Genomic DNA, 21711 nt, shown 5'->3' on the forward strand with positions numbered 1-21711 from the left:
CAGTGGTAATGGCGAGAGCCCAAGAGGAAGTCTTCCGAGTCATGAAGCATGCATTACAGTTTTCAAACCTCTTGGTGCAATTTGGATTGGATTTTGTTTATTGTCACGTGTACTGAGGTACAGTGAAAAGTATTTTTCTGCGAGCAGCTCAACAGATCATTAAGTACATGAAAGGAAAGGAAATAAAACAAAATGCATAATAGGGCAACACAAGGTATACAATGTAACTACAGAACACCCAACATCATATAAAGCACACAGGGGTGTTAATGAGGTCAGTCCATAAGAGGGTAGTTTAGGAGTCTGATAACAGCGGGGAAGAAGCTGTTTTTAAGTCTGTTTGTGTGTGTTCTCAGACTTTTGTATCTCCCGCCCGATGGAAGAAGTTGAAAGAGTGAGTAAGCAGATGGGCAGGTTCTTTGATTATGCTGCCGTGGGTTTCCGGAGAGGGGAGGCCCGAGGTGGGGGAGCTGGGATTAGGCCGTGAAAGGGAGCTGCGCCAGAGGGGGCGAGGCCGGCTTGGTGGAAAGCGCGGGCTTTTTCTCGCGCTAGGGGAGGAAGGGGGCGGGGTCGGGGGGAAGGGTGGTGCCGGAGAGGAGCGTCCGCTGATGGACTGGAGGAGGGAGGGGAGATTCTCACACTGGGGGGTTGATGGAGAGGCGGGAGCGGCCGGGGTCAGCAGGAGTCAGCCGACTTACGGGAGTGCTATGGGGGAGCAACACAACTAGGGGGGGTACCTAGCTGGGGGGGAAACTGGGTTGCTGCTGCAATGGCCAAGGGGGAGCTGGAGTCTGTAGAGAGAATCGGGGCGGGGGTCTGCTGCTGGGGGGAACGTAGAGTGCGGGAGGCGCGGGCACGTGGCTGGCCTAGAAAGGGTGATGGCTAATCGGCTGGGGGGGGGGCTAGCCCCTTGATTCAGCTGACAACTTGGAAGGTGAGAGGCCTGAACGGGCCAGTCAAGAGGGCCCGGATGTTCGCGCACCTGAAGGGAACAAAGGCAGATGTGGTAATGATCCAGGACACGCACCTGAGGGTGGCAGACCAGGGGTGAAATTCTCCGACCCCCAGCAGGGTCGGAGAATCGCTTGGGGGCGCCTAAAATCCCGCCCCCGCCGTGGCAGAGATTCTCTGCCACCCGGGAAGTGGCAGGGGCAGGAATCTCGCCCCGCCGTTCGGAGAGGCCCCTGCAGCGATTCTCCGGCCCGGATGGGCCGAGGTCCCGCCGCTGGGAGGCCTCTCCCGCCGCCGAGGTTTAAACCACCTCTGGAACGGCGGGCACAGCGGCGCGAGCAGGCCCCCGGGGTCCTGGGGGGGCGGGGGGCGATCGGACCCCGGGGGGTGCCCCCACGGTGGCCTGGCCCGAGATCGGGGTCCCCCGCTCAGAGGCCGGGCCAGTGCCCTGGGTGCACTATGTTCCTCCGCGACAGCCACGGCCTCCACCATGGCGGAGGCGGAAGGGAACACCACATCGCGCATGCGCCGACCGGCGAAAGCCTTTCGGCCAGCCCCGCTGCCGGGGGCGCAGGGTGTTTGCACCGGTCTTCTGGTGCAAACCGCTCCGGCGCGGGGCTGGCCCAAAAGGTGGGGAGAATTCCCCACCTTTGGGGAGGCGCGACCCCTGAGTGGTTGGCGCTCCTCCCCTACTCCGGCACCCTCCGTCACGCCGGGTAGGGGAGAATGCCGCCCCAGGTTAGGCTGAGAAAGGGGTGGGTAGGGCAGGTCTTGCATTCGGGGCTGGACGCAAAGAATCGAGGGGTGGCGATTTTGGTGGGGAAGCGGGTGTCGTTTGAGGCCCTGAGCATTGTGGCAGACAATGGAGGTAGCTACGTGATGGTGAGTGATAGGCTGCAGGGGGTGCGGCTGGTGAATGTGTATGCCCCGAAGTGGACGATGCCGGATTTATGCAGCGCATGTTGGGCCGCATCCCGGACCTGGAGGCAGGGACTTCAATACGGTATTGGATACAGCATTGGACCGCTCTAGGTCCAACACGGGTAGGAGGCCGGCGGCGGCCAAGGTGCTGAGGGGGTTTATGGACCAGATGGGATGAGTGGACCCATGGAGGTTTGTTAGGCCGGGGGCCAGGGAATTCTCATTCTTTTCCCACGTCCACAGAGCCTACTCCCGGATTGACTTTTTCATGATGAGCAGGGCGCTGATTCCGAGGGTGGAGGACATGGAGTATTCGGCCATAGCCATCTCTGACCATGCTCCGCACTGGGTGGACCTCGAGTTTGGGGAGGAGGGGGACCAGCGCCCGCTGTGGCACCTGGAGGTGCGGTTGTTGGCAGATGAAGAGGCGAGCGGGCGGATCCGGGGGTGCATAGAAAGATACCTAGAGGTCAACGATAATGGGGAGATGCAGGTAGGGGTGGTCTGGCAGGCGCTGAAGGCGGAGATCAGGGAAGAGCTAATCTCCATTTGGGCCCACAAGGAGGGGAAGGAGAGGAGAGAAAGGGAGAGGCTGGTGGGGGAGATGGTAAGGGTAGATAGGAGGTACGCAGAGGTCCCGAGGAGGAACTACTCAAGGAGCGACAAAGCCTCCAGGCTGAGTTTGACCTGTTGACTACCAAAAAGGTGGTGTATGAACACGGGGAGAAGGCTAGCCGGATGCTGGCCCACCAGCTTCGGAAGCGGGAGGCAGCGAGGGAGATCGGGGGAATTGGTGATAAAGGGGGAACACGGTGCGGAGTGTGGTGGGGATAAACGGGGTATTTAGAGACTTTTATGAGGTCAGAGCCCCCGACGGAGGAGGGGGGGATGTGCCGGTTTCTGGTCCGGCTGAGGTTCCCGGGGGTAGAGGAGGGGCAGGTGGTGGGGCTTGGGGCACCGGTAGGGCTGGAGGAACTGGCTAAGGGACTGGGGCGTATGCAGGCGGGGAAGGCACCGGGGCCAGATGGGTTCCCGGTGGAATTTTACAGGAAGTATATGGACCTGCTGGACCCACTACTAGTGAGGACTTTCAATGAGGCAAGAGAGGGGGCGGTCCTACCCCCGACAATGTCTAGGGCGCTGATCTCGCTGATCTTGAAGTGGGACAAGGACCCCTTACAGTGTGGAGCGTATAGGCCAATCTCGCTCCTCAATGCGGATGCAAAACTGTTAGCGAAGGTGTTGGCTACTAGAATTGAGGACTGTGTCCCGGGGGTCATCCGCAAGGACCAGACGGGTTATGTGAAAGGAAGGCAGCTAAACACCAACATGCGGAGGCTCCTAAACGTTATCATGATGCCGGCAGTGGAGGGGGAGGCGGAGATAGTGGCGGCTATGGATGCGGAGAAGGTGGAGTGGGGGTACCTCTTGGAGGTATTGAGGAGATTCGGGGAGGGGAGGGGTTCGTCAGTTGGGTTAGGTTACTATATGAGGCCCCGGTGGCTAGTGTGGCCACGAATCGGAGGAGGTCGGAATACTTTCGGCTGTATCGGGGGACGAGGCAGGGGTGCCCCCTACCCCCCTGCTATTTGCATTGGCAATTGAGCTTTTGGCGATGGCTTTGAGGGAGTCCAGGAACTGGAGGGGGGTGGTGGGGGGGGGGGGGGGGGGGGGGGGGGGGAAGGAGGAACACCGGGTATCGCTGTATGCCGACGATCTGTTATTGTATGTGGGACCCGGGAGCGGGGGTGGATGCCGGAGGTGATGCGGATCCTCAGGGAGTTTGGGGACTTCTCCGGGTATAAGCTCAACATGGGGAAGAGCGAGCTGTTTGTGGTACACCCAGGGGGCCAGGGAAGGGGGATAGATGAGCTTCCACTTAAAAGGGTGGAAAGGAGTTTTAGGTACCTGGGGATCCAGGGGATTATGGGGTTTGTATGGGCGAAGAAGACCCCGAGGGTGAGAAGGGTGTTTCTGGAGCGGAGCAGGGACAGAGGAGGGCTAGCGTTGCCTAATCTATGCGGGTACTACTGGGCTGCTAATGTGGCGATGATACGCAAGTGGGTAATGGAGGGGGAGGGGGCGGCGTGGAAGAGGCTGGAGATGGCGTCCTGTGTGGGCACATGCCTGAGAGCACTGGTGACGGCACCGCTGCCGCTCCCGCCGACAATGTACACCACGAGTCCAGTGGTGGCGGTGTCCCTCAAAATTTGCGGGCAATGCAGACGCCACAGGGGGGAGGTAGAGGCTTTGGTGTGGTCCCCGATCCGAGAGAACCATCGGTTTGTCCTGGGGAGAATGGATGGGGGGATCCTGAGCTGACACAGGGCATGTATTAGAAGGATGGGGGACCTGTTTATAGTCGGGACGTTCGCGATCCTTGGGCCGTTGGAGGAAAAATTCAGGCTCCCCCCTGGAAATGCCTTCAGGTACATGCAGGTAAGGGCGTTCGTAACACGGCAGGTGAGGGCATTCCCGCTGTTGCCAGCATGCAGGATCCAGGATAGGGTGCTCTCGGGGGCATGGGTTGGAGAGGGCAAGGTCTCGGCGATCTACCAGAGATGCAGGAGGAGGAGGAGGCCTCGGTGGAGGAACTAAAAGGTAAATGGGAGGAGGAGCTTGGGGAGGAGATAGACGATGGTACGTGGGCGGACGCCCTGGGTAGGCTAAATTCTTCCTCCTCCTGTGCCAGGCTTAGCCTGATACAATTTAAGGTTCTGCACAGGGCGCACATGACTGGGGCAAGGCTGAGTCGGTTTTTTGGGGTAGAGGACAAGTGTGTGAGGTGTTCGGGGAGCCCGGAAAACCACGCCCATATGTTCTGGGCGTGCCCAGCGCTGGATGAGTTCTGGAGCGGCGTTGCGAGGACGGTGTCGAAGGTGGTGAACACCCGGGTAAGCCGAGCTAAGGAGGCGAAAGAGGCCGGTATTCTGGCCTTTGCGTCCCTGGTAGCCCGGCGGTGGATTCTGTTGCAGTGGAAGGATGCAGGGCCCCCGAGTGTGGAAGCCTGGATCAGCAACATGGCAGGGTTTATTAAATTAGAGAGGGTAAAATTTGCCTTAAGAGGATCCGTGCAAGGGTTCTTCAGATGGTGGCAACCGTTCCTAGACTTTCTAGCGGAGCGTTAGGAGATGGTCAGCAGCAACCCGGGACGGGACGGACGGGACGGGGGGGGGGGGGGGGGGTAACTTTGTGTTTACTGTTGTATTTATTATTGTTTATCGTTTCATGGGGGGCATGTAGTCTGGGGGGAATGTGTGATATAGCTATAATCTGTTTATTTATGCGTTTTTTGTTGTTTCTCTTATTTTTGTAAGGGGGGGTTTGTTTTTTGTTGAAAATATGTGAAAAATTTTGAATAAAAATTATTTAAAAAAAAAGATTATGCTGCCCGCTTTCCCCAGGCAGCGGGAGTTGTAGATGGAGTCAATGGATGAGAGGCAAGTTCGAGTGATGCACTGGGCGGTGTTCGCGACTCTGATGTTTCTTGCGGTCCTGGGCCGAGCAGTTGCCATACCAGGCTGTGAAGCAGCCCGATAGGATGCTTTCTATGGTGCATCTGTAAAAGTTGGTAAGGGTTAATGTGGACATGCCGAATTTCCTTAGTTTCCTGAGGAAGTATAGGCACTGTTGTGCATTCTTGGTGGTATAGTCGGCATGGCTGGAGCAGGACAGATTTTTGGAGATGTGTACCCCTAGGAATTTGAAACTGCTAACCATCTCCACCTCGGCTCCGTTAATGCTGACAGGGGTGTGTACAATACTTTGCTTCCTGAAGTCAATGACCAGCTCTTGAGTTTTGCTGGCATTGAGGGATAGATTGTTGTCGCTGCACCACTCCACTAGGTTCTCTATCTCCCTCCTGTATTCAGACTCGTCATTATTCGAAAACCGGCCCACTATGGTTGTATCGTCGGCAAACATGTAGATGGCGTTGGTATCAAATTTTGCCACGCAGTCGTGTGTGTACAGAGAGTATAGTAGGGGGCTAAGTACACAGCCTTGCGGGGCCCCAGTATTGAGGACTATTGTGGAGGATGTGATACTGATAGTGGTCTGTGGGTCAGAAAGTCGAGGATCCAGTTGCAGAGTGAGGAGCCAAGTCCTAGGTTTTGGAGCTTTGATATGAACTTGGCTGGGATTATGGTGTTGAAGGCGGAGTTGTAGTCAATAAATAGAAATCTGATGTAAGAGTCCTTGTTGTCGAGATGCTCTAGGGATGCATATGGGGCAAGGGAAATGGCATCTGATGTGGACCGGTTGCGGCGGTATGCAAATTGCAGTGGATCAAGGCGTTCTGGAAGTATGAAGATGATGCGCTTCATGACCAACCTCTCGAAGCACTTCATTACGACTGAAGTCAGGGCCACCGGACGGGAGTTATTGAGGCACGTTGTCTGGTTCTTCTTTGGCACCGGTATGATGCTGGTCTTCTTGAAGCAGGTGGGGAACTCTGAGCGGAGTAGGGACAGGTTAAAGATGTCCGCGAACACATCTGCCAGCTGATCCACGTAGGCTCTGAGTGCATGACCAGGGATCCCATCCAGACCCGTCGCCTTCTGAGGGTTCACTTTCAGGAAAGCCGATCTGACTTTGGAAATTGTGATGGTGGGTATGGGTGTGTTGTGGGCTACTGGGGCACTCGTCAGCAGATCGTTGGTTTCCTGCTCGAACCGAACATAGTATGCATTGATCCAGAGAAACCAATTATGTTGACATATAATGCGTCGTCTTACGGTACAAGGGCAGTTTTATCCCACAAAATGGGGGTCAGTTTGCAATGCCATATCATTTATGCCTCAATTACCCTTTCTGAAGCAGAACAAAACTATGCCCAGTTTGAAAATGAGAGCTTAGCAGTTATATTTGGTGGGAAGAAATTCCACCTGTATGTGTACATTCGATGGTTCGACAGAGTGCCAAACCACACACTATTCTAAGGTCTTTTAAGGGAAGATACACCCATACCTCCCATGGCCTCGGTGAAGGTACAGCATTGGGCATAGTTGTTGCTGGCCTACAACTATGCATTTCAGCATCGGCCTGGGCCGCAAATTGCTAATGTGGATGCATTAAGTCACCTGTCCCAACCCAAGAACATTCTGCTACCACCTGCACCCCAGGTCATTCTAGCTTCAAACCTCCTAGACAGTCTGCTAATGTCCGCAGGGCAGATCTGCAACTTTACCCAAAGAAACTCTATTTAAAAGGTCAAATTACTGGCATTGCGAGAAGTCCAAACAGCTGAGACCCTACTTCACTAGTCAGGATGATTTGACGTGAAGACAGCGTGATTCTGTGGGGGTCATGGTTGATTGTCCTGTCTCAGGCAAGGGGGCCCTCCTTCAAGAGCTACAAACATCCACCCAGGGCACACAAAAATTAAGGTATTGGTGCGGAGTTATGTCTGGTGGCCAGGCATAAATGAAGCCATTGACGAACTCGTACAACAGTGACACCCTTGCCAAATGCGGCAATCTTTGCTGCCTTCACCTTTGGGAATAGCCAGGCTGCGCATGGACTCGGGTCCACGTTGATCTTGCGGGCCCCTTTATGGGTAAGAAGTTTTTGATGCTCACAAGTGGCCACCCCTTCAAGGTATGGACCCACTACCTCAGTGGCCACAGTAGATGTGTTGCACAAACTGTTTGCCATTCATGGGCTTCCCGAATCAATTGTTTCGGACAATCCCACCCCCTTCACCAACGATGATCTCCAGGTTTTTGTGTGAGCCGATGGCACATGCCACATGAGGACAGCCCCCTAACACCCAGTGTCAAATGGTCTGGCTGAGAGCGCGGTCCAAACAATCACGAATGTCATGAAAACACAATCTGACAAACCCCTTTGCCAGAGGTTGGCTAATTCTTTGTTGCTGTACAACTCAACCCCTCATTCAACCACAGGGGTCACACCAGCTGAACTGCTCCTGGCTCATTGGTTGAGAACCCATTTTGATCTTCTGTTGGCGGGGAAGATGGAGAAGGCACATCAGGCGTCCCGGAAGAGTCATCGGTAAGAGCAGAGAGGTGACAGGTCGTTCCGGGTGATAGATCTGGTTTTGGTCCATAATTTTGCCTCATGTTTGCCTTGGTCAGAAGGACAGGTTGTGGCCCAGCCAGGGCCAGTGCCTTATGTGGTCAATGTAAATGGCAAGACTGTCAGAAAGCACGTCAACCACTTGAAGAGTTGAGGGATGGCGACCACCTACTTGCCATCGACAAGTCCAGCGAGTATTGTGAATACTCCTGGAACTCGGTCTGACCAAGTGGTGTCAGGGACTTCAATTTCTGCTCAACCAGCTGCACCTGTTGAGACTGGTTCGTCTGTCGTTGAAGTGGTGTGCCACCGATTGTTGACCGCTCGATCACCCTAAAAAGTCCTGAGCTTGTGTCAGGGCTATGGAGCTCCAGGTCGATTGGATTTCTGATGTATTCTCTCTCCCCTGTTCTCTCTGTAAACATTTGTAAATTCTGTATATGGTTTTTGGGTTGTAATAGGGATGTAAAGGGGGAGGGATGTGGTAGCATAGACCACTTAACTGACTTGGCACCAATCACATGGGAGCGTGTCAACCCTGACCAATGGGGAGTTTGAGTGGGGCCCTGGGGCCAGGACCTTGGGCAATGTAGACCAATGGAGCTGAAGTGTTAATAAATATAAAACCAAATTACTGCGGATGCTGGAATCTTAAACAAAAACAGAAAATACTGGTTTGACAGAATCTATGGAAAGAGAAAGAAGCTAATGTTTTGAGTCTGGATGACTCTTTAACAAAGAGCTGAACTGTTGAGACCTGTCGTATAGTGTTCTGTGCCTGTTACTTAATTACCCTTGCCTTTCATCAATAAACCCCTTTTTTAACTACTGAAAGCCTCCAGTGTATGGCTCGAGACACCACACCAATCTAAGCCTTCTAACTACCTCAAAGTCCCTCAACACCTCCATGCCAACTATATCTCCGTTCATCCCCATGGTCCTGTATATCCCCTATACCAACTTAGTGGCAACACATGCCAATCCATGACCCTCCACCCACAACCCTCCATGCCAATATCCACCATTGGCAGACCTCAGGAGCCATGATGAGATGAAATAAAATAAAGATCTAAGTATCTATTACAGACCTCATAAGAAAGGAAAGTACTCTAATTGATAAAAGCCCATTCTGTACATTTAAATCCATTACTCTCTCGTAAGAAACAAAGGGCACAGACGAGCAGCCACGTTGCGCCCAAAAGGCAGCGCGCCACAGAGCCATTAGAAGCAGGAGGACCCTGCTCCCAGGATCTACCCAGCTCGCAATGCCTTGAGACGTTGCAAAATAAATCCTGCCCATTGTGGGCGGGTTCACTTTTTGGAAAATCTGCATAATAGAGCAAGACAGCTAGTCTCACTTTAATATACAGTTTTCCAAGGCATTGGGATCTATCCCCTTCGCCTCGGAGGCCATGGGCCAGCGCCATTCAGTACTGGTTTCCGCAAATGGGAACCAGATGGAACGGCACTCATGGGGGTCTCCCAGGTGATCAGAGACCCCTAGGTGCATTCTCTTTGTGCAGGGTGACGCCCTGGCAGTGATATGGCTACCTGGGCACCCTGGCAGTGGCAGCTGGTTGCCAGCCTAGCACTTCCAGGTGGCACTGCCAGTTGGCAGGGGCACTGCCAGGGTACCAAGTTGGCACAGCCAAGGTGCAAAATTAGCATTTTGGTGGCAATTGGATCTGGGGTGCCCTTTCCAAGTATTGGTGGGGTGCAGGGTAGCCTGCCCCCCCCCCCTCATTGTGGGTTGGGACTTGGGGGGGGTCAGGGGTCACGTTTGGGGCTCCACAGATTGGGACACCATTTAAAAATGGCATCCCAATCTCTTCTACACTGGGGAGTTCCGGCGAGGGAATTTCCTCAGTGCAGAAAACGGGGCTATAGGCACTCGCTATGGGACTTTATTCCTATTTAGTTAAATCGCACCCAAGCATTTGGATTCATAGCCTCACATCAAAGATAGGTCATCTCTTTATCGCTATTTGGAGCTGGTTTTCATACTGTGAACTTACAGGGCATATATTGTATAATGATATGTTGTGGAAGCAGTCAAACAAATGTGTGAAATGCCTCCCAACCCCATTCTCCATCCAGAAATAATAGTGTATGCCGGGTTTAAGGGAAGGACTTCTGGAACTACAACTCCATTTTGGCTAAGGCCTTTCTGACTTGGTGAAAATTCCTATATGATTGACATCTATATGTCAGACTTCCATGTGTCAAACTTCTATGTGTCAGACATCTATATGTTAGTCATCTATAGGTCAGACTTCTATGTCAGACTTTGATATGTCGTCCAAAATGTTGCCAATACACGGAGAAAAGTAAATGCAGACAAGTCCCACTCATATAGCATACAAAGTTCCAGGAACAAAAGTGAATTACTTCTGCCTGAAATGACTATGTTAGGAGTTGACTTCCAATTTTCTGGATTTGCAGTGTTCACATTAAGTATGTGTATTTGTGAAACTCACTGTCTTGGTGCAGCAGTTCAGTTTTTGGTCATGGATTTCCAAGCCCCCACCCACCCAACCCTCCTATATTTCTCACCTACTCACAGTTAGGAGAAGCTCTGCACAATCCAGCAACGTGAAAGGTGACCGAGAAATTATTCAGAGAGTCATGCTCTGACAAAATGGCCACAGTTTGCTGGGAGTTGATTTCCTGGGATCCGCAGCACTGGCTTTACAGGCCAGAACAAAGTTCTGGTCCTCAGTGAATTGAATGGAGCTGCTCTGGGATCCAAGCCATTCACTGCTGACATAATTGGGGGAAATTGGCTTTGGGGGAAAGAAACCCCAAAGTGTTTAGTCTCCGTGAAGCCACACAAACTTTGAGAACTGTAAAAGTATTTTGATGTATTTCCTTGACAGATGTTGGGCAAGCCACTTCTTGAGCAGCAAATACTTTGCCTCGACACTCCTCGCCATTGAACAATTTTGATCACTGGGTTCGAGCAACCGCAGTTAGTTTTTGCGAATGTGTAGATTTACACTGATTATTTTTTTAAACTCTGAGAAGCATTGCAAGGTTTGCTTATCCTGGAGGTAAAACACAGGCTCTTGGCTCAATAATGCAACTGGCAGAGCCTTTCCTTACACTTCATTAACAGCTACTTCCTGCGAGTGACTCATGGTTTGTCCTGGTTTGTCCGCTGAGAGAAAGAGGGAAGAAACAAGGATCCTGTGACTGTTGTCCTATTCAATCAATAAGAGGACAACACAAATAAACAAAGAAAATAGGAGAATGTTTCTTTTTGGAGATGGGAGTGGGGGGAGTGCGCACAGGGGAGGTGGAAATGAAAGGCCTTTTTTGAGGTTTGCACTGAATTTGGAGAGAAAGTAAAAAGCTTTGTGTCCCTCCGTTGGCAGGCAGTCAGGCTGTGCCAAACATTTTGTAAAAGCCCCAAGTCCATCATAATACAAGCCTGGCTTCGCCTCTGACTGCAGCTTCTGGTGCTATTCAAATGTAAACATTTTGAATGACAAACAAAAAAAAATACAACACAGACCCATGTCTCAACATGCACGAGAACTAAGGCAGTGTGCTTTGACCCAAACTGGTTGCTAAGCTATGAAAGTGTTCTGGACAAGCCAACCATGAACCCCAGCTGTTCTTTTTCAGCAAGTACCTGTAGATGACACCATTTTGGTGAAGGAACATGAGGGCTGAGGTGACCTCCGCTGCATAAAACCTCGATCGAGCTTCATCAAACTTGCGGGAACGCTGGATTTGAAACATTAAGTCACCTCCGTTTACGTATTCCATGACGAAAAAAAGGCGGTCCTAAACGAAGAAAGAAAGACCTTTTTCAATTAAGTTTCTGAAAGCCCGACAAGTAGCTGTTGTTGTGGGTAAACAACTAAACACTTGTACAGAAGGGGTTTCATTATGTCAGCAAAAGCTGATCAGTACAAACAGCAATTAGCTGATGATAAAGGAAGAATACATTTCAAAAGCACATCTGAATGAACCATTATACCAAATAGCTTTCATTCTTCAATCGTTTTAGTCCCACTGACCTATATGCTCCGGCAAATCCAAAGGTTTTTAGTTTATTGTTCTGCATTTGGAGATGACACAGATCTCAGAGAGTACTTCCACCTAATGCCACTCGACCAAAAGCTATTGGTAATATTCTAACCCATTTTTATACAGTGAAGTTAACTCAATATTAAATATAAAATAAGGAATGAGAAGGAAATATCTGATCCCAAGTAAAGTTACCGTACGTTTTCCTTTAGTGCCTCTCTCACGCACACATTTGGCGAAAGTGTTCAGTAAACAGATCTACGATTTTGTTAACAATGTGAACAAGAAATCTCCTATTCAGTGCTAGAATTGTCCAAGCAAACTCTCAAACACTCATTTATTTATATGTGTTCTCTCACAGCACAAACGCACTGGACGGGTTCTCCGTTCCTGAGACAAAGCGTTGAGGCCGGGGCATGATTCGTGGACTTATACAACAGCAAAACTGGCACCGCCACCTGGACCGATTCAACGATCATTGAGGGGCTAGCAGCGACGCCACGTGGAACACAATCGGTTCCAATGAGAAACAGTGCTGGATTCGCCAGGTTCGATATTGACACGCAGGAGGCTGACAGGCTGTAGCCCCATACATGCACATCACTCCCAACACACACACTCAGCCCAGCCAACAAGATGGCACTGGTTGCGCTGGAGTGCGTCCGTCCATTGATGGGTCAGCTGGGGCCAAAGGGGACCTAGGAGGGTGGCCATGGGGACACCCATACAACCCGTGACACTAGGTTCACAGTGTGCAGTTGCCGACGTGTGTAGATTCATGGCTGCCTTGCAGGCTGCGGCAACGGTGTTCCATGCCCGTCCACCCCGACCCCATAGCCCACCTCCTGGCCATCTACCGTCACTACCCCATGTCCTGGCAGAAGCCCCCCGGCCAGCGGCACACTATGGCGATGTTGGACACTTTCCATACCCCCCTCTTTCCCCCCCCAGCAGCCACTGCGTCTGTTTCATGATTTTTAAAAGCACAGGTGAATCTTGCTGTTGGGAATTCCCCCCCAGTGATCCTCCGGAGGCACTAATTTATACAGCCCCCGGTAGAAAGCCTCAAATGTGCCATTACTTTTATCTGGAGTAATAACCAGCTTTCCTCCCTTGTCCTTGACCTGGGCAATCTCCCGCATGGCCACATGCTGCCTCAACTGGTGAGCTAATAAATGGTTGGCGTTCTCACAGTACTCATCAAAGGCCCCATGTGAACGTGAAGCAGGCTCAACCTCGAACTCCATCTGTAGCCTCTTCCTCTGTGCTAACAACTCCTTGTCAGGGCTGTGGAGCATTGTCAGTCCAATTCCAGAATGGAGTCAACCAACCTCTGCCTTTCCGCCCTTCCAACCTTATTCCTGTGGGCGTTATACAAAATTATCTCCCCCCCCCGATCACCACCTTCAATGCCTCCCAGAACGTTGAGGGTGAGACCTTCTCATTGTTGTTAAAACCCACATAGTTCCCGAGGCTGAAGCCATCCTCTCACAAAACCCCTTATCTGCAAGGAGTGTCATGCCCATCCTCCACAGGGGACACTGGGCTTGGCCAGTCTGCAGCCACATATCCACATAATGTGGGGAGTGGTCTGATATTACATTCACCGAGTACCCAGCCCTCACCATCCCTGGGAATAATGATTTCCCCGCCACAAAGAAATCCATTCAGGAGTAGACCAGGTGCACGTGCGAGAAGAAGATAAACTCCCTCCCTCTTGGGTATCTATACCTCCACGGATCCACCCCGATCTGCTCCATGAACACTGCCATTCCTGAAGTTACAAAGACTTGCGACTCGGCCTATCTATCCTTGGGTCCATAACACAATTGAAACTCCCCCCCCCTTAATCAATTGGTGCGAATCTAGCACTGGGATGGCCGCCAACACCATCTTGATAAATTCCACGTCATCCCAATTCGGTGCATATGTGTTCTAAAACCACCGGAGTGCCCGCCAGAGCCCCACTCACTATCACATATCACCCCCTCAGGGTCAGTCAAAATATTGGCTGCTGTAAAGGCTATCCTCCTGTTAATCTAGTCCCTTGTCCTCACATCCCTTCCTTCGCCTCGTCTGATCCCTAATCCTCAAATATGTCTCCTGCAATATGTCTACATCCGCCTTCAAACTCTTCAAATGGGTAAACACCCAGACTGCTTAATCCCCTCATATTCCATGTAACCATCCCAACTGGGGGTCTCTGGACCCCACCTCTGCTAGAATCAGCCATATCCCACCCATGAGGAGAACCAACCAGACCCAAATCTACCCCAATTCCAGGCCCAACCAAAATGTCCGCCTTCACCACCCTCACACAAACTCATAAAGAAACCGTCATCGCCAGCACTCTACCTTCCCCCACCAATGCCCGCCCTCGACATCCAATCCAACACCCCTCTCCAGTCCTCACCCCCCCTCTTCGAACCTCAGCTAACCAACCCACCCAGCTCCAAAAGGTACCCTACCCCACCCCGTAAACAAAGAAAACCCAACTAACATAGGCTTGTTACTTTACCACACAAAAAATACAGAAAGCACCACATCACCAAGTAACCAGTTGCAGTCCTCTCACCCACTTCGCTCCCGTTAATTAGCATCCACCTCTGGAGGGTTTGCACAGACCTCTCCCACACCAACCTCCGGAATATCTTCGCCACGTACTCCATGGAGTTCATACCTTCAATGCCCTCTGCTAGCCTGACAATCCTCAAGTTCTGGCGCCTGAACTTGTTCTCCCAGTCATCCACCTTAGCCTTCCAATGCTTTTTGAGTCTCCACCAACAACGTCACTTCTGCCTCCCAAGAGGCAATCCGGTCACTGTGGTCTGAGACAGCCTTCTCCCGAATCGTCGTGCCCAACCGCTGCTCTACCCTATACAAAGTCACATGAATGGGTGAAAGCGTCACCTCAATCACTTTGGACAGGTCCACCAACATCGCCAGTGCTTCATTCTGGAATTCCCCAAAAGGAACTCCACTAACTTCTCCACTGTCCTTTGGGAGGGCGTCAGTGACACAGAGGGCTCCACCATTTTTCTCTTCCACTTTGCCATGAGAGCCTTCTCCGTTTACCCAACTTCTGTCTTGTGTAGTATCCTATAGACATCCCACATTTTGTTCCCAAAAACGGGCCTGTAAATCGGGCCAAAAACTAAGTCTCCAAGAGGAAGGCACCTTGCGTGCGACAGCCCCATCTCAGCTGCCACTGGGAGTCATTAGAGGCTTTCATAAATCAAGAAAGTTGAACATAGGAACATGCATACAAACATACAGGAGTGGACCTTTTGGCCCCTTGAGCCATTTGATAAGGCAATGGTCAATCTGATTGCGGCCTCAAAACTACTTTCCTGACTACCCAACATATGCTTTGACTCTCCAATCAAGAATCTATCTAACTCGGTCTTAAAAATATTCAACGGCACTGCCTCTACCATTCTTTGGGGAAGAGAATTCCAAGGACACATAACCTTCAGGGAAAAGAAAATCCCATTTCCATCTCAAATGGAAGACCCCTTATTTTTAAATTGTATTCTGTGTTCTAGTCTCTAACAGGGAAATACCTTCTCAGCATCCACCCTGTCAAATCTCCTCAGGAGCTTATGTTTCAATAAAATCACCCTTCAATCTTTCAAACTCGAATGGATACAGGCTCAATCTGTGAAACCTTTTCTTGTAAGATAACCCCTGCTCCCAGCTCACAGTTGAGTGATCCTTTTCTGAACTCCTTCGAATGCAATTATATAATTTCTTAAGTAAGGAGACCAAAACTGAACACAGTACTCCAGCTGGGGTCTCACCAACAGCCTTTACAACTGTAGCAAAACTTCCCTACTTTCATATTCCATTCCCCTTGCAATAAACAGCAACATTCTATATTTCTTCCTAATCACTTGCTGTGCCTGCATACTAACTTTTTGTGATTCACGTACCAGGACACCCAGATCTCTCTGGATCTCCGAGTTCTGAAATCTCTCTTCATTAAAAAATTCTACAGGCGGGATTTTCCAGTTCCCCAGCCGCGTGTTTCAGATTGGCTGGTCAATCCCAGGAATCACATGTGGGCCAGACTAGGTAAGGATGGCAGATTTCCTTCCCCAAAGGACATTAGTAAACCAGATGGGTTTTTACGACAATCGACAATGGTTTCAGGATCATCATTAGACTTTTAATTTCAGATTTTTATTTTAATTGAATTCAAATTTCACCATCTACAGTGACGGGATTTGAACCTGGGTCCCAGAGCATTACTCTGGGTCTGGTCAATGTGGTAGCATAGGTAGCATGGTAGCATAGTGGTTAGCATAAATGCTTCACAGCTCCAGGGTCCCAGGTTCGGTTCCTGGCTGGGTCACTGTCTGTGCGGAGTCTGCATGTCCTCCCCGTGTGTGCGTGGGTTTCCTCCGGGTGCTCCGGTTTCCTCCCACAGTCCAAAGATGTGCGGGTTAGGTGGATTGGCCATGCTAAATTGCCCGTAGTGTAAGGTTAATGGGGGGATTGTTGGGTTACGGGTATATGGGTTACGTGGGTTTAAGTAGGGTGATCATTGTTCGGCACAACATCGAGGGCCGAAGGGCCTGTTCTGTGCTGTACTGTTCTATGTTCTATGTTCTATGTGCGGGGTTAGGTGGATTGGCCATGCTAAATTGCCCGTAGTGTCCTAAAAAGTAAGGTTAAGGGGAGTTGTTGGGTTACGGGTATAGGGTAGATACGTGAGTTTGAGTAGGGTGATCATTGCTCGGCACAACATCGAGGGCCGAAGGGCCTGTTCTGTGCTGTACTGTTCTAAATTCTAAATTAGTCCAGTGACAAACCACTATAACACCACTTCCTGCATGGAAGGCTCAGGGCTGTGATCCAGCGGATACTCCTCCTTCCGGGTGCTCGTGAACCCCTGGGTTACTCCATGGGATGGAAGGGCAGCTTAGTGAGATCCAGATGCCTCTGGCGCTGCCAGTCCTGGAGGTCCATCATTATCTACACCATGCAGCTGCTCCTCAGCCATGGTCCTCAAGGTTTGAACCATGCTTTGGAATTCTCCCACCATGGATCTAACCTCAAGCCCCAGGCTTTCCACTGTGGACGTCACCCTTGCAATGTCTGCCTGGGTGTCATGCATCGTGACAACATCTCCTGCAATAGAAGGCTATGGTGCTCCTCCATTCAGCCTTGTAGTCGCAGGTTTGTCGACAACACCTACTGGCATTTCCGGCTCTGCCTTTGTATCTCAAGCAGCTAAGGGACCTGTGTGTCAAGAGGCACAGCACCTGGCTGGGGCACAGCTGAGTTCTGGGATCCAGCAGATCTCTAACTGCCCAAACGTTGGGACATTCCTGCCTCCACCTGATGTGTATCAAAAGCTGTGCGGTGTCCACCAGTTAGTGACCCAGAAGCCTGCCTGCTAAGATCACTAACCGAAGTGTGATTATTGTGACAAACCTTTGAGATTGTGTTGAGGGTGGGCAGTGGGTCACTGCTGGTGGACATTCCAGAATATTTTTCGTCTAGATAAACATGCAGTGTCTCCTCACATTTCTCCCACTGGCCCACTTCTGCTCCTCCCGCGGGAGCTCCAGGGCTCTCTCCTCAAAGGGAGTCAGGATCCTCAGCTTGGGCATCCCACCACTTGGCTTCTATCACTCGCAGCGGTTGTGAGCAAGCTTCTGCTGCAGGAACACAAATGAGGATGAAGCGAGCTGGCTGCCTGGTGGATCAGGTATGAATAATACCTGGCATGTGTGGACATGGTGAGTGAGCAGTGATGGGGTCTGAAGAGCAGTGAGCGGTTCTGAAGAGGAGTGCCGTGGAGATATGATGAGGCTTGTGGAAGGTGGGGCGCTGGGGCTCTGCTGGGTGGCAGCATGTGGGTTCGAGGTGACATTCCGAGGGGTGACAGCAAGGTGCCATCCTATTGTGCAGGCTGCTGGCACTGACCAGTGCTGTGACCATCTCCCAGGTGGGATTTGTTATCTTTCAGGAAGATCTCCTGTAGCCCGAGGGTATATTGTTGCCTGTCCCTCCTCAACTGCATCCAGCATTGGGGTGAAAGCCCCCTCCGTGAATCGAGGAGCTGTCTTCCTCGCCGCCATCCTTCTGGCTTGAATGAGAGCAAGTGCTGCGGAGCTGGTTAACGGCAGCGCCCTCTTCATTGAAGTGCTCAGATGACCTCCACCGCCCGGGGTGGACGATTCAGATGCTTTACGCCTCAGATTTTTCACGTGGAAAAAATATTTTCTTCAAAGTGCCTATAAAGTACGGTCTGGATCGCGACACTGGGGCCGGCGGGAGTCACAGTAGTTTTCACGCCGAGATTGACATTTTGCCATTTTGGGGGAAAATGCCAGCCCCAGCCTTTTCTTTGAACTGCTTCCCTCTTAATCTAAATATGGAGTAATGCAGCATGTGTTTTTTTTTAAATTTAGAGTACCCAATTATTTTTTCCAATTAAGGGGCAATTTAGCGTGGCCAATCCACCTACCCTGCACAACTTTGGGTTGTGGGGGTGAAACCCACGCAGACACGGGGAGAATGTGCAAACTCCACATGGACAGTGACCCAGGGCCGGGATTCGAACCCAGGTCCTCAGCGCCGTAGGCAGCAAAGCTAACCACTGTGCCATCGTGCTGCCCTTTGCAGCATGTGTTAAGAACCACGGTTGGAAAGCAGCCATTCCAAGGTGATCTGTGTCTGTAAACCAAAGGTTTGATTTCTTCCTTTGCAACATATTTATGTATGTCCTATGTTTTTTCATGGATGGTACGATCTGTCTGGACTGTAGCAGAACAATACTTTTCACTGCACCTCAGTACATGTAACAATAAATCAAATCAATAAATCAAATCAGGGCAGCACGGTGGCGCAGAGGGTTAGCCCTGTTGCCTCACGGCGCCGAGGTCCCAGGTTCGATCCCGGCTCTGGGTCACTGTCTGTGTGGAGTTTGCACATTCTCCCCATGTTTGCGTGGGTTTCGCCCCCACAACACAAAGATGTGCAGAGTAGGTGGATTGGCCATGCTAAATTGCCCCTTAATTGGAAAAAAATAATTGGCTACTCTAAATTTTTTTTAAAATCAAATCAATCAATCAATGTATGCCCAGCGACTAGGTGCCTGAGAAAGTGCTTGTATTAACCAGTTCACCAATCAGACCAGTGAATTATCCTGCCAAAATGCTCAACTCCATGCTGTGCTTTAGCGAGTAAATGGTGTTCTTTTCCTTCCCGCTTTCTATTAATTGCTTTAGAATTCCTGAAACGGTCCCTTGTCAAGGTGTGTCTACTGCATGTGGATTCAGAGGTGAGAAAAATTTCATAAAAACTAAAGCTTGAATGCAAACAAAAATCTCACTTCATGTTATCTGGAGTTCAGTCTATCTGAATTCTAAACGTGGGTTTGGGCAGGGAAAGCCGGAATGAAGACATTCTCATCAGTAGCACATCCATTAAATTGAGAGCTGGAAGCACTTTGTGTACTCTTCCAGCCTAAAATGTTCCCACAGACAAAATAGGACTGTTGAGCATTTCATCATTTATTAATTTTCATTCATATCTCTGCAGTTAATCGTTTAAGTAGTACATTGGTGTGGCTTAATATTCAGTAATAATGTGGGAGCCCAGTGTATCCGAGATATAAGGAACATCAGGAACAAATGATGAATGTGCAAGTGAGCACACAAAGTTAGATAGCTCTTCCAGCATAACTGGTTAAAAGAAAATAAGTCAAAGAGGACCAGCCCTAAATTTAAGTCTGCGTTACATTCGTTTTTATTAAATAATTGTATTCCTTTCTCAGAGTTGCAAAGCCAATGCCCAAAATGGACTGGGGAAGCGTTGAATCCATCTCCTTGCTTGCTCCGCAAAACAATTCAAATCAAATCCAATTCATGATCTCCACAAAAGTGACGACCAGGTCCAAGCTGACAAGAATGAGCATTACACCTGGTCTTGCGCTTGATCCTACACTTGACCTTAGACAAAAGGCTGAGACACTAGTTGATTGCATCCAAGGTATTGGGTGAGGCACAATATTTGACGAGAGAGCAACAATTGGCATGAGTTTCCACCTTTAATCACTACACAGTGACACTTGCTGGAAAGGTTGATAATGTGCATTGGCTGAGGACAAGATGGGGTTTGACTGTGATGTGGTTTGCTGTCAGAAAGCCTCCCACGGCTAAGCTCACAAATGAAGAACTGTTGGATTAAGTTCGAGAAGATGGGTATGTGGAATCAAACCCTAATGCGTTTACAAAAATCTGGAGGGCTTTGACTGATTGGACAGTCAAAATTGAACAATCGGGTCGACTAAGGGATGATCAAAGACATGGTAGGGAGTCAGACAACAGCCCTTCTATTTGCCAGCAGCTGTGTTTCAATAAGGGGAGCAAATGATAAAAGTTGCAAGGAGGCAGAGCACAGAATCAGGCAGCATCAAATCCAATAAGTAAATCAGAATGCAGAAATTACACGAGAACCGAAGGACAAACTTCTGATTCTCAAAGCCCCATCTGGTGACGGATTACTGACAAATGATTCATTTAGAAAATAATCAGTTTTTGATACCAATGGCTGCTCAAGATGCAGATTCCTTTGGGTCTTACTGCTACTGAAATTATTTTCAAGGTAATGTTGATGCGAATTGTTTCGCTGCTTTTCCTGAAGTCCTCATAACTTTCTGAATTACGTTCTCTCTCCAATTCGCCTGGATAAAATAAGGAACATTCTGTCAGTGGAACCACAGACATGGTCCCACGTACTGTCACAGTATACTGAGGCAAAACTGCACACCTATTTGGAACTACCAATGGAATTCTTTTCAGTAGTCTTTATATTTCTTTTGTTCCTCAAGATGGCTGGGGAGGCAGGATTTTTAGATTTTTAAAATCAGATTTATGAAAATAAAAATGTATTGCTCCAAGATTTTCCTGGTACAATTGGTGAATCCATGTTTCTTTGGCCCTCTCCTGCTGGAATATGGCCTGCCCTCTGAGACATCGCTCATATGACTTACACACACAAATGCACGCTCGCACACACATATTTATACTCACCAATGCACTCGGACGTTTGTTGGATTGGGGCTGGGAATCTAATAACACTTGGAAAAGCCAAATATCCAGGTCCAATTTCCTTGCATGCTCTACAGCCTGAATGCCATGGAGTGTGATGGTTGGCCCTGACAGGTTACCCACTTTGTTATCCTGACTGACAGACTTGGCTTCATGTTGGGCAGGGAGCATGCTGGTGGAAGCCACAGAACCAGGAAGTTATCTGAGGCCTGTGAAACCCAGCTATCCACAGTTTAATCTACAAAGCAGGTTACATCTGAGACTTTTAACACCTCCTCAGATCAGGTTAACTGCCATCGCCTTGTTCCACCTCAGTGAAATCTGGAAGTTGGTGGGTTGAAGCCCAAGTTCTAAATGTATTTGGGTTTTATTTGCCAATTTAACCCCCCGTCCATACCCAATCCCACCCATTCGCTCACACTTTCCAGTGGGAGTCACTGAAGATGTTTGCAAGGAGTTGGGAGACTGATTGCTCTACTCTTCCTTGAGCACGGGGCACTTATGTCAACTGCTGCACCATTATTCTCGTACCTAGTGAGTTCAGTTAACCTGGAAATCTCTGGGTTTGTGTGGCCCAGTTTCACCTCCAAAGTGGAGAGTGCACTGACCAATTCAGCCAACAGGGAAATAGTCTGAATTGTACTAGATCAAATGCTAAACTCAAACATAGGCTAATACATTTCATGGAACAATTTCCAAA

The 21711-nt window shown here is 50.0% G+C and overlaps 1 protein-coding gene across 2 annotated transcripts in view; it reads right to left on the bottom strand.

Annotated features, from left to right (window-relative positions):
- Positions 1-21711, bottom strand: part of prkcea (protein kinase C, epsilon a) — a 697348-nt gene that overhangs the window by 125620 nt on the left and 550017 nt on the right. For both annotated transcript variants that reach the window (XM_038813231.1, XM_038813238.1), the window contains one exon: positions 11546-11700. In XM_038813231.1, coding sequence (XP_038669159.1) covers positions 11546-11700 — 155 coding nt within the window. The remainder of the gene's footprint in view (positions 1-11545; positions 11701-21711) is intronic.

The sequence above is a fragment of the Scyliorhinus canicula genome, chromosome 1 (genome assembly GCF_902713615.1).
Source record: "Scyliorhinus canicula chromosome 1, sScyCan1.1, whole genome shotgun sequence".
NCBI lineage: Eukaryota > Metazoa > Chordata > Chondrichthyes > Carcharhiniformes > Scyliorhinidae > Scyliorhinus > Scyliorhinus canicula.